General features: G+C 39.4%; 1 protein-coding gene across 3 annotated transcripts in view; it reads right to left on the bottom strand.

Annotated features, from left to right (window-relative positions):
* ppm1l (protein phosphatase, Mg2+/Mn2+ dependent 1L) overlaps positions 1-16,488 on the bottom strand; it is a 50,107-nt gene extending 33,619 nt beyond the window's left edge. Inside the window, exons 1-2 of one of the 3 annotated variants that reach the window (XM_005807996.2) lie at positions 16,358-16,487; positions 15,571-15,928 (exon numbers count right to left, since the gene is read on the bottom strand). In XM_005807996.2, coding sequence (XP_005808053.1) covers positions 15,571-15,924 — 354 coding nt within the window. In that variant the 5' untranslated portion in view covers positions 15,925-15,928; positions 16,358-16,487. Of the gene's footprint in view, positions 1-15,570 lie in introns of all 3 variants that reach the window. The other 2 variants (XM_005807995.2, XM_023351677.1) reach the window with 2 other exon arrangements.

Raw genomic sequence — 16,488 nt, 5'->3', positions numbered from 1 at the left:
AAGCACAGGGGTGGGGGAGGAAGAGGAGGAAGACCGGGAAAAAGGGGGAAAAGGAAATATGATATGAAAGAAGTGGAAATGTATGATCCGTAGTGATAAGCAAAAGCTTAGATAAATTAAATGAAAATGGAGAAATAAAGATATTTTTGGGCCTTCGACAAAAATAATGTAGTCTAAACATAGACAGGAAGGCTAAAGGTGGCAGTAAACAACCATATTATATCTCTTCAAACATGTGCAGCTCAGTTGACCAGTGAGGTGTGAACAAACAGGAGGAAGAGCCTTTCCCACATGATTCCAGCTTCCTAAAAGCACCGACATGAAGACACTTGGGGTGAATGGCGAACTTTGATTTCTGTCAGTGGAAAAAAAACAAACAAACAAAAAAAAAAAAAACAGGAGAGGATCAGGGAAAAAGAAGAGGTGAGGCGGAAGGAAGGAGGGAGTCAGAGTGGAGGTGGAAGAGAGGGGGACGAGACGGAGAGAAAACAGAGACGGTTACAGTACGGAAAGGTCAAAGCAGACAGAGAGCAAGCGTGAGGGGAGAAGATAGAAAAAAAGAAGAAAAAAACAGAAGGAAGAGGTAGAAGTATGTCAGCTTTCTTGGGGAAGAATGCGTCCCATGGTGCCGTAGTCTTCAGTCAGGCAGAATTATTAACAAAAAGACGCTTAAGCTTCACAGACACGCGATCCACAGTACTTTAAAAAGTATTACCATATCTTAGATTTGTTCACATATTATAAATATAGACTTTAGGGTATTAAGTTAGGATTTTAAGGTGGGCACTTTAAAAATGTTGTGTTTTTGGAACAGCTGCAAGAAGAAAGCCACAGGTGATTAATGGCTTTCGTTCAGTTTGTCATAATTCACGTAGGAGAGGTCCAACATGTGGACAAAAAAATTATACATCAGAGCTGCTTCTAACGACTGTTTTAGTCATCGATTATTCTACTGATTATTCTGACAATTAATCGAGAAAAAAATCTTTTTGGGACGTACGATATATCAGCACCAAAATCGGAATCGGGGGAAGATATTAGTAATTTTTTAATGAAGCAGTTTCGGTTCAATTAATAGAACTGGGCCAATACTAACCAATATTTATTTCCACTTTGTTTCTGAAGAAGGAAGGGAGGAGTTGGTTCATTTTATTGTCTAAATTGCAACAACATAGCATTCCTTTGGAGATCGCTTGATCAACTGTCGCAAAAGATGCATCTACAGCTAAAAAAAGGAAATGCATCTAACATCAACATGAGAAAAGCTCAGCACTCAACATCAAAACAGTGTTGGATAGCAAAACTGCTCATTAGGAGATTTTTTAATTTCTTTCCTTTTTTTTTTTTTTTACTTAATTTGAACCAGGTGAAGCCAAAACTGCCACTTGAGGACATCTGGGGTAGAACATCTTTACAGACAAAGAAGCTGATTTTTCTTTTTTACAGTTTTGGCAAAAATTAGTATGTTGTTCTTTCAGTAAAGAGTCTTTTTTTTGTCACTCTGCAGTTAACAACTAATCAATTAGTAAATTAGTTGTCGATTATTTCAATAATCTATTCGTCATGATTAATAGAATTAATTATTTCAGTCCTAGATGAAATTGAACTTTTTTGCCCTACATGCAAATTACTGTGTGGAGGAATACTAAAACTACACCTTGCCTTGAGCACACCATCCCTGTTGGGGAACATGGTCGCTATGATAGATGGAGCTAAATATAGGGCAAGCCTGGAAGAAAACCTGTGAGAGGCTGCAGAAGCCCTGAGACTGGGTCAAAGGTTCCTTTACCAACAGGACAATGACACTAAACATACAGGCAGAGACACAGCTGACAGGTTGAAATTACACAAAAACTCCAGACCTAAATTTAAAGGATAATCTGTAGCAACACTGCCGATGTGATGTCTACAGGTACTTGCACTTTACAATAATAAACTACTTGGTGTTGGTGTATGATACAAAGTTGTGATAAAGTGTGCTGGAGATGATTGCAGCGTGACGAAATGTTAGCGTCTCAAGGGGTATGAACGCATTTGGAATGGACTATATGACAAAAATTTGCCTCACAAAAACTCTGTAAAAAGAATCTGGTGGGTTCTGACTAACACAAGATGTGCTGAGCTGCAGCTCTGTGAAAACTTTAAGCTGTGGGCAAAGAGTTGCTTCTCATCCATCCATTTTTATCCTCTTCTCTTTTGAAAGAAGTAACTTCTTCCCCCACCTTTTCTCCACCTCCAAACAGCAGCTCTAAGCTCCTTCCTCTGCCATCTTGGCTAAATGCTTCGATATGCCAGAAGCACTTTTTTTTTTAAATTTCCAAACAGCTTTGCCACTCTCTCTCTTTTTCTCTCTCTCTCTCCTTCATCTTAACATCACTCCTCCACTCCTCATCCGTCCTACTCAATATTTTCCTCAGCTTCTTCTTCATCCATAATCTTCCTGTTTTGTTGTTCAACATCTTTGTTTGGATACAAACTGCAAGAACCATTTAAAACGTATTTTAAAAAAGGTCAACAAGTGACAGAGTAATTAATTGAACAGTTAAATATACAAAGATGACGGGGATAGAGTTGACGGGGAAAATCCTAAATTAATCCCAATCTCACCGAGGGGGATTAGTGACAATCTAACCTGCCCTGCTGTCTCTTCTTTGCTTTATAAATTCATCTTAGTGGCGCTCTCAGGAAGCGAGCAGGGATCTTATACGAGCCTTGAGCTGATGGCATTAGCTCACATCACTATAAGCTTCTTCTGCACCACACAAATCAATTACAAACCCTGCTTATCTGCCTCCAAACTTGCCATCCATCCACAGCCATCACCATCAAGTGGCTCCACACACACATACACACTGAATAAATCTCTATTGAAAGAGGCCCGTTTACCAACATGTGGGAAGTGATATATGTAGGTTAAAGAGGACAAAACATTTCAAAATAAAGTGATGATGCCTCTAAAGTCGACACTGAAAGTGCATTCAGGCATTTTTGATGGCTTTAAAGTAGGTAAACAGCTAGAAAAGGTAAATTTTTTTACCCCTCCAGGGGGTCTTTTGCGGGCTCTAGTGTCCCTTATATGATAGTAGGCTGACGGGAAACGGGGAAGGAGAGGGGGGAAGACATGCGGCAAATGTCGTCGGGTCCGGGAGTCGAACCCGCGACGGCCGCGTTGAAGACTCAAGGCCTCCAAATATGGGTCGCGCTAACCGCTACGTCACCACGGCACGCCCTAGAAAATTTACATTTTAATTACATTTATTTAGGTTGGTCAGGTCACAGCATGTGAACATCTTATTTCACTTTTTTCTTTATCTCTGAATGCTTTAAATGTAAAGCTGACCATAGACGCAAAATGAGATGTGCGGATTTCCCTCATCCCGCTAGTCTTATCCTCCTCAGTTGTTGTCATGCTTAGGGATTACAGGCAATTAGGTCGGAAAAATCCAGATTAGAATCAACTTTTGGTCCCAATGCTGGATTAAGTACACAGTAGCAGTTACACCGATGAACATATGGGCTAAAGCTTCAATCTGTCTACAAATGCCTCTTTAACCCATCATCCTTTAATTTCATTAGTTTTTATTTATGCATCTTGTGCTTTGTAAATGGATTCATGTAGCTTGAACCTTTTTTTTTTACAATATGTTGTGCTTTATTGGGATTTTATGTGATAGACCGATATAATATAGCGCAAACTGTAAAGTAGAAGGAAATTATACATAGTTTTATTGCAGTTTTCAGACACTTTTTCTATACAAAAATAAAAAAAAGGAAAACTCAAACTTTAATAAGGATGACAGACATTATCATTGACAAATCAGATGAAAATTTGAGCGATGACATCCAATTATAATGAATTACAACCAGTGACAACATAGTCAGTGAAACCTAACCAAAAGTTGTTTCAAATAACAGTAAATCTGTGTTTGTATACAACTTTTGTTGTTGTAAGACACACATTCCTCTAAAACGTCACATTGTAGTGGACTAAATTTATGGTAAAACTTTGCTGAGTAAAATTTCAGTTGACTAAAACTGGAATAAAACAACAATTATTTCAGACATCTCAAGAATGACTAAAACAAACTCTAAACATTCTGGCTTTCTTTTAACAATGGCGTTCTTCGTTCCACTCTGTCATGAAGCCTAAAATTTGTAGATTGCACATCAAATAGCTGTTCTGACAACAGATCAATCCTTGTGAGCTGTACATCTCTGGAGTTACCATGGAGTTCTTGGCTACTTCTCAGGATTATGTTCTCTCAGTAGGTTTGTAATTGTTCCGCACTATTTTCGGATGACTTGGAACATTGCGCTGGTGGGTGATCAAAGCTTGTAGGTGGTTTTATCACCTGACTTTTCTTTAAACTTTTCCACACCTTTATTCCCGCTGTGTTCACTAATGGTCTTTAATAATCCTCTGAGGTCTTTGCAGAACAATTGTGAATGCTAAATTACTCTCTGGTTGACTCCATTTATGAAGAGACTTCCTGAGGTAATTGGTTGAACAGGATTTTATTAAGAGATAAACATAAAGTAAAGAAGGGCTGCACTACTTTGTTTGTGGTAATGAAAAAAGTTGAAGGGGACACTTTTGCAAGGCATTGTAGCCTTAGAAGCTGTAGAGTTTAGATTGGGGCTAAAAAAATCCAACCTATATGCAAATTGCCCGGCCCGTTGGAAATGTTTCCAAGCCCAAAGTAAACCTGACATATTTTTGCAGACAATTATTTAAGTAAGTAGCGCAACTACTCCTGTTTTTAGAATTTGTCTATCTTCTTCCAGCTCCATTTGCTGCTTGTTTGTAGCCGCAGGGTGAGTTAAGTGAAAATCATCTGGGATGTGTGATTGAAAGGAACCAATTTTGCATGCAGTGTTCTGCACTAATTACAGTCTGATTAATTTCTTTATTTCCTCAATAAGGTAAAGTATCTACTCCTCTACGTAGATTATAACAAGTAGACTAAGACATCTTTACATTGTGCGTTCTTGTTTTTTGTTTTTCTTTCTATGCTTTATGCATTGCAGGCTTATTAAAAGCGCCACAGTAGCTAGAACCCAATCCGGCTATCAAGCAAATCATTTTGGCCCAACCCTGCTGGAATTTTGGGTCGGGCTCGAGCCATAAATCTTAACTCCACAGAGCTGCCAGGTAACTTCCCTGTGTCATAAAACCTCTCCAACAGATAAAACAAAAACAAAACCAGATCTGACAAGAATAAAATCTCAATCTACACGACGGTGTAAACTCTCCTGCAAGATCCTAATATATAAACATACTCTGACTGCAACACATACCAAAACATTCACCAAAGAGAAGGATGATCTCTCTCCTTCGCAATTTTAATCACAACAAGCACACATTAATGACATTCTTTGGAGTCTGATCTCCGTCTTATCCCATGAGCCTTTGCTGCAGTGTAAATTAAAGACAACCCAGCACAAGACTGGTTCACCGCAGAGTTTATTTGAAGGTCTGCCCCGCTCCTGAATAGGAACCATGTGAAAAATACCAAACTGTTAATATTAGCTACATTCCTCTGATCTTGTAAGGATTCATATCTGGAAAGGCTTTGCGGCACATGTGTCCACCAGACCGGCTCAAACATGCAACATGTGTGCGAAAATATCAAACGAACTTAAGGCAAGAAGAGAAACGAGCTGAAACTAAAAAAAATAAAGCCATAAAATATTTTATAATGAGATGTTTAAAAATTAAAAAGAAAAGAAAAATCAGACAGCCCCCCTCCAGGTTCTGTGTCTGTTTCACCAGAATGCACCTGCCTCAACCTCCTGGTCCATCTGGGCAATGCAAAGAGATGTAGAGCCACAATCATGCCTCAGTTCTTTTGCATAACAGACACACACACATACACCCCAACACACACACGGTAACACAAATGTCACTAACTCTGAACAGCTGCGACTTCATACCTTCTGTCGGCCAACATTCTTCTCCAGCCGTCTCTCACTGCCAAGGCAGCTAGCAGGCAAACTCTAACTGACTCATCTATTTTCCTCCATCACACACATACACACACACACAAACAATTGTAGAGCTTGTGCTCACACACAGGATTAGGTGTGTGGACCTGAATTCAAATTGTGGACAATTCTGCACAAAACCTTCTTTTATTTAAGCATTTTATATAACTGTGTTCTATGTGCAGAGTTCCCCCATTTTAAAACAAAGAGTGGATTAAACCAGTTGGTCTAGTCAGCTTCTGCCATGTGATCAGATTTAAAGACTGCTAATCAGCTCCAAACAAAAAATAAACATCAGACTAAACAATATACTTGTGCGGATGTAGCCAAGCATTACACATTCAGAGCCATACCTCTGGCTTTACAACCTCTCAAGATGGATTTGAAACCTGCAGCTCCAACAGGTAGGGAATTTGAAATCAGGGAAACGCCACATGAGATGCCTTGTTAGGGCATGGCATCCTGCAGCTGAGTGTGAAAAGCAGAATAAGGTTTTGTGCAAACAGTGAAGTTGAAGCAATCAGAGATGCGTGAAGAAATTAGCTGGTGGCTGGAATCTGCCGGCCCTGCTCTAAAAATGGACTTTAATGGAAATTTAAAAATCAGATTTATTTATTTTTTCCTCCAGAGCCGTGAAAGGAAGGCACTGTTGTAGGCAGTGCCACTGCCTACAACACTTTGCGGTGTGGAAGTTGTTTTTGTGGAAAAAGAATCTCAAAGCTAGTTATTTTCAGCATCAGTGAAGTGTTTAAGGATTTGTCAAGGGAAGCACAGAAGCTGAAAGAAGGATAAATGTCAGGCTACAGTGAGTTAGACCTAAGCAGGTAATGGGGAAAAACCCCCAGACAAAACTAATGATAAATCTCATCAATGTGAAATTTCTCACTTTTATACTTTTGACAAGTCAACTTTGATCTGTTGTGAGACTTACTGGATTAGGAAATGCTGACTGTTAAGGTAAATGTTCCCATTTAAGCTAAAGGTCAGTTTGACATGGATTACACACAAACACTGGTGTTTACAGTTAATGCTAACCACGCTAGCCACTACTATGGGGAACTAATTTGTGAAATTCTGAAAAGTTGTACAACACCCACTGCTCTCTTCCTAACATGTGGTGTAACAACACCTCATAAACAATCAGTGATCTGTCCCAGCACAAAGGCTGAGGCTGTTTACAACGAACAAATGATTTTACAATTCAACACATACGTAAATTAGAACTTTTTCCTTCTAAGTATTAATCTGAATACCAACCGTTTTTTGTTTTGAATGACTCTTAAAACGAGCTACAATCTGTCTTGTAAAAGATCAAAGGAAATGTTTTAGTTCATGTTAGTTGGATTTAATTCATTTTATGCATACCTCTATTCTATAACCTGGACGCCATTATTGTATTTGTAGATGTTCAATGCTACAGAGAGACACAGGTCTCTAACCAGCAGCTGTTAACTATAAACAAATCTTTTTGAATGTTAGCTGGTTAGTTTGCAAGCTTGAAGTAAAGTTTTGTGAACTTAGTATTGGTAAGAGTTCCCTTAACTGTAGCTGAAAGCTGTCAAATTGCTGTGAGCTTGATGGAAATAAGTCTTTGTGGGGGCAGGGGAGAAGCTAACAAGAGAGGTGAAGTCTATTTTAGCTGATGGTCATGATTGAAAACAACTCAAAATTAAAGTCTTCATATCAGAGGGATACCAAGCAAAGTTAGCAACTTTTAAAAGTCTGTTCTGTCTGATCCCGTTTTTTCTAGTATTTTTCTTTCAATATGAAGTTATGTGGTTTGAGCTTGCCGCATGTATCAATCTGCTAAGTCATCTGTGAAGTCTAATCTACCTTTTGCAAATAAATAAAAATATTAAATAAAATAAAAAATATTGGATATTTTGTGTCTGTTGTGAAGCAGCATAGAAGTTGGTATGTTCCTGTGCTTTATTGGTCTTGTACTTATATCAAGTTCATCACCGTGGTCAACTGATCCACCAGATCAGCTAATAAGGTGGATTAAGAAAGAGAGTTGATCTGATTAGCTTGTTAGCTTTCGCCACCATTTAGGATGTACTTACTTTTCCGGCAAGCTCACAGGGATATATCTTCCTACTAAAGGAGACCAGAGTAGGTCCATAGACCATTACAAAAAAAGAGGCCAACTCTCAACCTTATCAGCTCATTGTTGAATACAAAACAGTTGGCTGTGAACACTGTTTCCGGCCAAGGAGCTGTGCGACAGAATATGGCGTCTTAAAAAATTTCCCTTTGCACGGTGGATGCCCGCTTTGAGTCTGCATTGAATCCGCATCAACTTCTCTGACTTTTGTTTAAAACAGTCACATGTTGTAAAACCCATCAGGTGAAAGGAAGCAGTGACAGAGGGTGCAAATCTTTACTATCCAACACACCTTTCAGCTTTCAACCTCTTGTTACATAAGACCAACTTGCAGAGAGGAGCTCAACACCAGAAAGCCCAAACGTCATAACCCTTCCAGCAAAAATCCACCCACACAGCATGAATTATACGAGATGTGATGAGTGTGTCTAAACATTGACCTTGTGGCTTCCTTCTCTTGACGAGGTAGGAGGAGATATATTTAGACAGGAGGGCTTAGCAGAAGGGACAGAGAGGGTGTTAAAAAATTTAACCGTGCCAGCAGTGCAGGATGGTACAAGAAAGCTGACGAAGGTTCTCTTATCTCCTACCTGTCACACAAAATGCATCGGAAGGTCTTCTTAAGCACTCTACTAGGTTGAAGCAAAGATGCGCAGCGAGAAAAGATGTCATTACACTTCACAAGCAAACCATTTATCAGCTTTCTAGAAAACAATGCAGGACAAAACGGGACGACAAATGCTTGCCAAATCTTTAAAACATATCCAGAGCTCGACAGACAACAATGTTCATCCATTTATATATTCAGTTTTCCCCTCCAATCACATCCTGAGGGATTTCTCACCACACAAACAGGAAACATCCTCACCAAGGACAAATTACTAAATTACCAGGAGACTTTTCAGGAGAACACACTAGTCTCTTTTCTGCTACAGGAATCCTTTTCAAAGAAAACATGACCTCATGTACTTTCTGCTTCACTTTACTTCAAGGAAGAGATGAAATAGTGTCAGCTTCAACTGACAAGCAGTACTACTGATCCTTTTTAGGAGAAGTCCTATACTTATCTAATCTACAGTGAAAGTCAATACTCAAGGGCACATTGCTAATATGATTCCACATTTTAAGTACACTGCCAGCATTTAAATAACCATTTCAAATGATTTTCTTGAAGCAAGGAGAACCTCCAGCTCCATTGTTTGATAGGAAATAAATTGCCAGCAGTTGGACGCAGGCAGTGTTAGTCATGCAATAAATGGAGTTAGTCAAACAATGGTCACAGAGACGGACAAAAATATGGATTTCCTTCAAAAAGGGAGTCATAAACTGCTTTTAGAACTTAAAAAATTATTATTTTCCAGCTATGATTCATCTATTTTCATCAATTGAATTCTCTATTATTTGCAAAGTGAAGCAATCACCATGGTAACTAAAAACAAGCATGGTTGGTAGGAAGTTATACTTAGAGTTTGGGAATAAATCAAATCAAGAAGAGAATTTCTTTTAGAATATTTTGCATGTGCTGAAGTTATTGGCTGGAGGCAAAACACAGTCAAAACAGAACAAGGCTGCTACACGTTTCTAATTAGGTTTACGCAGTTTCTACAAAATTCCCAGTTGCAGAAAATATGGATGGTCAATGCGAAGAAAGAGCCATCACTCTGACTTAGCCGTTTTAAATCTACATCTGGCAAGCTAAAGGCAGCATGTCTGTCATGCCAGAGTTATAATCACTCATTAGCTGTAAGAAGGTGTAATATTCTGCACTTTAAGCACATTTGCAACCCTGATCATTGCCTTCCTATGCAATTCCACTCAATTCTCATCTCCCTTCATTGCACCAGCCGAGATTTCTCCCATTGAGCTCAATTTGTCTGAATGAATTTCAACCAGTTGGTTGAAATTTGGTGCTTAAGTCGGTGAACAGAAGAAATTTGGAAAGGTGACGTCAATTTTCTGTGCCGTCTTATAATTGTAGTGTGCCAATGGTAGTTCTTTCTCAATGGCAGAGGAAGTGAACATAGCCGTTCAAACCATGTTGGCTACTCTTCCAAATATTGAATTAACATTAACTATCTCGTTCGGCTCAGCACTTCTCTCTTCGCAGTGAGAGATGGTCGTCTACAACTATGGAGCTTACAGATTTCCGGTAAGCGTTGAACTGGCATTACAGGCAAAAGTCAGCGACTGGGTAAAATTTAAAACTTCAACAGAGTCCAGGCCTCCAGCTAGCAATCATTTCTCAATACCTGTGCATGTAGCAAAATATAGAACAAACGCTGGCTTGTACCAGGCTACACATTTACAAACAACCAGTCTGGACTCGGCAGGTTTTCACCTCCAGCTGAATTTTAATCACATAAAACAAATGTTGTAAATAGCAATATCATCCATCCATTCTTTCATAATGAATAAAAAAATTACTTTGAAACACATATTAGATATGTGGACATTTTTCAGATTTTTTCCCTGTACATCTTTGAGTTGTTAATGTATTCTAAGAGGACTGTGGGAGGCAGTAGATCACATTGTAAAGCTTGCGCACCGTCTACAAAGCCTTAGCACTTAACTCAGCAACCCTTGTTCCATTCAAGCCTTTGCTTTATGTCACTGCCTTCCCTTTCTCTACTCGCTGCCTTTAGCTGAGTTAGAAGGCAAAATACAATAAAAAAAAGAAGAAAGCCTGGCTGATAATTTCAGCACAAGTGCCTGTGAAGTCTATTTACCAGAACCGCTGAGTTAGTATGAATCAGATGTGCGCTCCTGATAGATCTCTGGCTTTTAAAGTTATAGATGCGTCTCTCTGTGGAATGGAACAACAAAGTGTCCAGCTTATCTCTACCTGAACCGTCAGCATTGTAGTGCATGCTTGCAACACACAATTGTTTTACACACACTGATGTACACATTTGTGTCCTTGCGTTCTGTAATCCTGTAATGCCAACAGAGCAATTAGTCACATGCCAGGTCTTTCTTTCATCTCTCCAGTGAGAGCGAGCTCACGAGAAATTCTGACTACTTAGTATGTTAACGGCATTACTTCTCCAAAAAAAAAAAAAAAACGTGCACTGCTTAAAAATCCTTTTTTTACTTAGAATAAAAAGGATTTTATACTAAACAACTGAAATAGCTGAAAAATGTATCTTTAAAGTAGCATTAAAGCAAAACTACAAGCCGAATTAGAAGACAGACAGCAGACATATAAAAATAGCAATCATCTTCTGCTCCGAGATCTCCCATCGCCTCCTTCTCAGCAAGACACCGTATCCATTACATCCACCCTCACAATTAAATGCCCGTGGCCAAAACTGCATGTAAGACTGAGACACGATGGAGCAGACAAAAAAAAAACTAACACAATAAGCAAAGGCGAAACAATGTCCAGAGAAGACGTAGAGGATATGTTGTTGTGAAGGTGTTCTCTGCGCTCTGCTGTAATTTAGCAGCCGACTCAGCCACGGCCTGACTGTGAGACGAGGATGGAGGCGAAGTGCAGCTCGCGTTGCTGCATAATGGCCGGAAAGCCCGAGGTTATCAATTCCACGCTGGTTGTTTTATTCTTAAGTGTCAGATAAAAGAAAAAAAAGAAAGAAAAAAATCTATTGTCATTTCATCAGAAACCTGGACACGTTTGCCGATTGAGGCTGCCGATGGACACGCTCACATTAAACGCCAATTTTAAACAGTGAAGAGTGAATCTGCAGTGTAGTGTGAAAGCGGGTGTGTGGCAAAAAAATAAATAAAAATAAAAAAATTAGCTGGTGGGGTGGAAAAGAGATTCCATGTAGAACTGATTGATGATCTGCTAGAAAAATAAGCCATTTTTAACAAGCTTTTTAAAGACCAATAATCGGACAGAAAATTGCAATCGGTGCACCCCTGGTTTCTACTGACCATATAATTGTGCAGTTCGACATTGTGAAAATAAATTTGCTTCGTGGAAACACGGCAAGTTTGAAAAAACCCGTTTTTTGATCAATAAACCACATTTGTAATGGAAACGCAGCTGGTGTCTCTTTCCCAGCTTATTGAACAACAAGTGACTGCTGTGAAGTCAAAGTCTTGACTAACTGATTTAAATTAAATTGTTTACTGATCTGGATTTCATGCAATTGGACATGAAAGTTTACTGGGGTGGCATTTGTGGTTAATTTGGTGGTACACACACAAAAAGAACTTAATTACAAAAGAAAAGCTTGATTTCTTAACTCCAAGTCAAGACTTTGTGAACTCGTTGATGCAGTCCTGAACAATAGATTGATGTTGACATGAGCAAGGCTGTGCCTTAATGGCACAGTGTGGTTTCACTGGGACAATTGTTTGTGAGCACAAAGAAATAAAACTTTCTGACAGCTAACCAACAAGCCAGCTGAGGCATGTTGTATTCTTGGCTCTCCCTTGGGCCAGAATGCACCCCACTGCGTAAGTTTATTCAACAGGTTTTGGGCGTGGGGTAATAAATCCAGATTTGCCAAATACATAAACTTGTTTTTCATGGCTGCTGCCTGGCAACTTGGTTCACAAAATATAATGCAACAACTGATGCCACTTCACTCTTTATCCTCAAGCGGATATTTAAAAAAAAAACAAAAACATTCCTTTAAGGAAGTTTGTGAAGCTCAATTTTAGAAATCTCCTGAAATAGAGAGAGGAAGCAGAGAGGGAAAAGCTCTACGAAAGAAAAAAAAAACCCAAGAAGACAGCAGCAATCCATTGACCACTTTTGGTCAAAATCTACTGAAGTGCACTCAGCTTCCACTAAATCTAATTTTCCTCTGAGAGAACGACAACTTTCATGGCCATGCGTGGATATATTTAGCGGGCTACTGCAGAGCGTCAGAACACAGCAGTCGAACTCTGAATGAAGACGTCGTCAGGCCGTGGTGGTCCTCGGAGAGATGACACGGTTTCTGTAATGCTTAATGCAGACTTTGAAGAGAAAAGATCAAGTGATTTTATTTTATTTTTTTTGGTATTTTTTCTGTGCTTTGCCTTTAGTTGCATCAGTGCAGTCAGTTGAGAGCCTGGTTGAAATCCAGCTATTTTAAAAGGTTCTTGCAGTGAATTACTTTTTCTTTCTCGCCCCTCAATCCACCAAAAGAAACGACAACATCAAACTGTTTGATTCAAACCGCAGTGGAGAACCTTTTGAGAATCACATCAGAGCTGCTGTGAGTCAACAGTGAGTCAGACTACACCTGTATTCTCACTCTGATTGTGTCAACACATCGGTTATGCTTAATGGTTGTCTCTAGCATTCAGCATCAAGGCATAAAAATACATGGAAAAATATGGTTTTGTTTTGATTTGTCAATTTTTAAGCACCTCCATTACTCCATATTAGGAAACAGTGGTTGAGTAGAGTTGCAGTTGTTGGACTCCTCCTTCGTTTACTCAAATGTCCAAAACTAGATTGGTGACTTCCTCCAGCAGTCCCGACGGGTAAAGTCAGTTTCATGACACTTCGCCTTAGTTTTAAAAGAAAACCTATCAAAGTGAATTGTGGGGAGGTTTCAGCTGACAGAGCAAGAATTTCAGTGCATGCCCTTACCCTGAGCCGCTGTCTAAGAGAGTTTTTATTCACTTCATCCTGACATGTTGCGTAAGCCTGAGCCAAATTTTAGATTTATTCAAATTACCAGTTAGTTAAAACTGGAAAATGAGCCCAATTGGAACAAGATAAATAAATGTCAAAAGCTACTTTTAAAAAAGTATTCATACACCTTTTAAGTTTTCACATTTTGTCACAAATTTTCTTTTTTTTTTTGTTAGGGATGCACAATATATTGGCAACAACATAGTTATCAACCAATCTTAGTCACTTTTTAACATATTGTATCAGTCAGATAAATAACTTTAGGCCAATATTAACAATCGATATTTATTTCCATCTTGTTGCCGTTTGTTTCTGGATGGGGATGACAAATTGGTCATGTGGTATGTGTTTGGTCATGTGATAGTAAAAGTGAAAACTAAAGTGGATTAACAGAAAAGCAGTGAAGTCAGCGGTATGCTCATTTTTTTCAGTGTCAAAACAGTAGTGAAATATATGTAACATCAGTAAATATTGGTTATTGGCCATCACAGCAATATTACTATTGCAAAATATCGGCCCAGATTTTCAAATCGGTGCATTTCGGTGGTGTTTAATACAAACGGGCTTTTGTATTAAACCCCATTTCACTCTTCTACCCCTAAATAAAATCTGGTGTACTTAGTTGTTAGAGATGATACTTTAAAATATATATATATATATATATTTTTTTTTACAAATAAATATCTTAAAAGTGTGGTGCATATTTGTTTCCAATCCCGTTTACTATGATACCACTAAATGGAAAGCAGTCCACCTGTATGTAATTTCATTTTGGTATGAATATAGATCATCTGTAAAAGCATCAAATATTTGGTAGAAAACATTCATGGACATCATGACAAAAAGGCAGAACAATAAACAGGTCAAAGATGAGTTGTGGAGAAGCGTACTAACATGGACATTCACCTTGAACACATCGTCCCCAAAGTGTCACGGTTCATTGGCAGCAGCATAAGCTGCCATTAAAATAAAATAGAAGCTTTTGGAAAATCTGAATTTTGCTTTTTCGCCAATGCATTCCTTAGTTTTTCAAAGTTCAGAGAGATGTTAGCCCACCCAAGAGCTACCATCTTGGGGGGAAAAACATGTTTTACAGCTTCTATTTATTCGGCATTTGAATTCAGGTCAACTCAAGGACAGAGCGACTGAAATGAAAGCCAGTTTTTTTAAGATACTTTTTTTTAAATGAGGAAAAATTGAGTGGGGGGGGGGTTATTAAAATTGGAATAGAAATCTTGTATATATAAAAAAAGAAAAACCCAACATTTTATTTTTAGGCCATTAACCCAGTCCTACCTTGTTGCCATGGTTACGCACCATAACAAATGTTTCAAAGTGAGAGAAAAGATCCTTTCTGCTGCACAGCATCCACAACCAGAGGGAATAATTGTCCAAACATGCAATGCCTCAACCAAAAATAAACAAAAGAAATGAGATAAAAACCTAGAAAAAGAACAGATCAGAACAAAACGTTCTGATCTTAAGTGGCTACTACACTTCAGCTTGTGGCGGTAACATGATAAAATGTGGAGAAATTCAACGGGTAACAATGAATTTTCAAGCCACTGTATAATCTTAACATGACACATGTATTACAATCCACCTTACAAACTTATTTCTGGCAAAAATGTACACCTGCTCTAAAACTCCTGCAACCGATTAATAAGTTGTAGTTATTTTAAACAGATAAATAACATTTTAGGTCAACCTGGTATCCAAATTTTACTACAACAACAACAAAATACTAAAACTAGACCAAACTAGACTAAATTACACTGTAGTGTTCCGGTATAATGTATACTTTGGTTTCCCACACAGAGCTGAGTGTGATGGACCTAGATCAGACATAAATGTCCCTTCGCCACATCTTCATAATCAGACTCACCTCTCCTCCATGGCCATCAAAAACCCCAAAAATGGACGGGTGGCTCTTGTTCACGACGTCGGTGAGCACCTGGAACCTGTCCTCCATGTGATCCCGCCGGCCTTGGATGGAGTACACGGCCACATTGTTGCTCTTGAACTCCCAGGTCTTGGAGAACTCCGCGTCCAGGACGTCCAGCCCGCCGAAGCGCTCGTTCTGCATCATCTCCGCCACTTTCCCCTTGACCATCTTGACCGCATCCCGGCTGGACTTGACGATGGTCTTCACCTCGTCCGTGTGAAAGAAGTAACTCCAGAGAGCCAGGCTGATGCACAGCAGGAACAAGGTCTCCGGTCGGAGCAGAAAATAACGCATGATCCTACCCAAAAGAGATAGCAGGGTCATTGTATCCTCTATCATCTATTTGTTTACACGCAGCTCAGGGAAACCACGGCAGGTCGTTGTGTTCTTCGCGCCCGCCGCAGATTTCACTCCATAGCCTTTTGTCGACGCACATTTAACAGAGCGTTTTCACACCATGAAAAACAAAATAAAATAAAGGCGACACTTTTTTTTTATTTTTTTTTTTTAGAGCATTTCTAAACGGGGCCCGGACGACAGAGTGGCAACGTATTCACACAGAAACCGACGCGGTGCTCCGGCGGCTTATTTCTAGCATGTAGCCCCGCGGCGGAGAGCCACCAACCGCTGTGCGTTGATCATCTACTGCGGTCCGAGCACACCGACACTCGGAGGAGGGGGGGGAAAAACTCGCCTGAAATTTGAATGAAGTATGGTTTCGGGTTACCTTACGAGAGTAAAGTCACAGCAAGAAGGTCTGCTCTGACCAGCTCAGCTTGAGTTCCCAGTCCTGAAAACAGCGAGCGTTTAAAGCCGCCCATTCCCGGTGGCAACACCGACTGACTGCGACTCTGAGCT

Source organism: Xiphophorus maculatus, chromosome 18 (genome assembly GCF_002775205.1).
Source record: "Xiphophorus maculatus strain JP 163 A chromosome 18, X_maculatus-5.0-male, whole genome shotgun sequence".
NCBI classification, from domain to species: Eukaryota; Metazoa; Chordata; class Actinopteri; order Cyprinodontiformes; family Poeciliidae; genus Xiphophorus; species Xiphophorus maculatus.
This window is presented reverse-complemented; position numbering and strand designations above follow the sequence as displayed.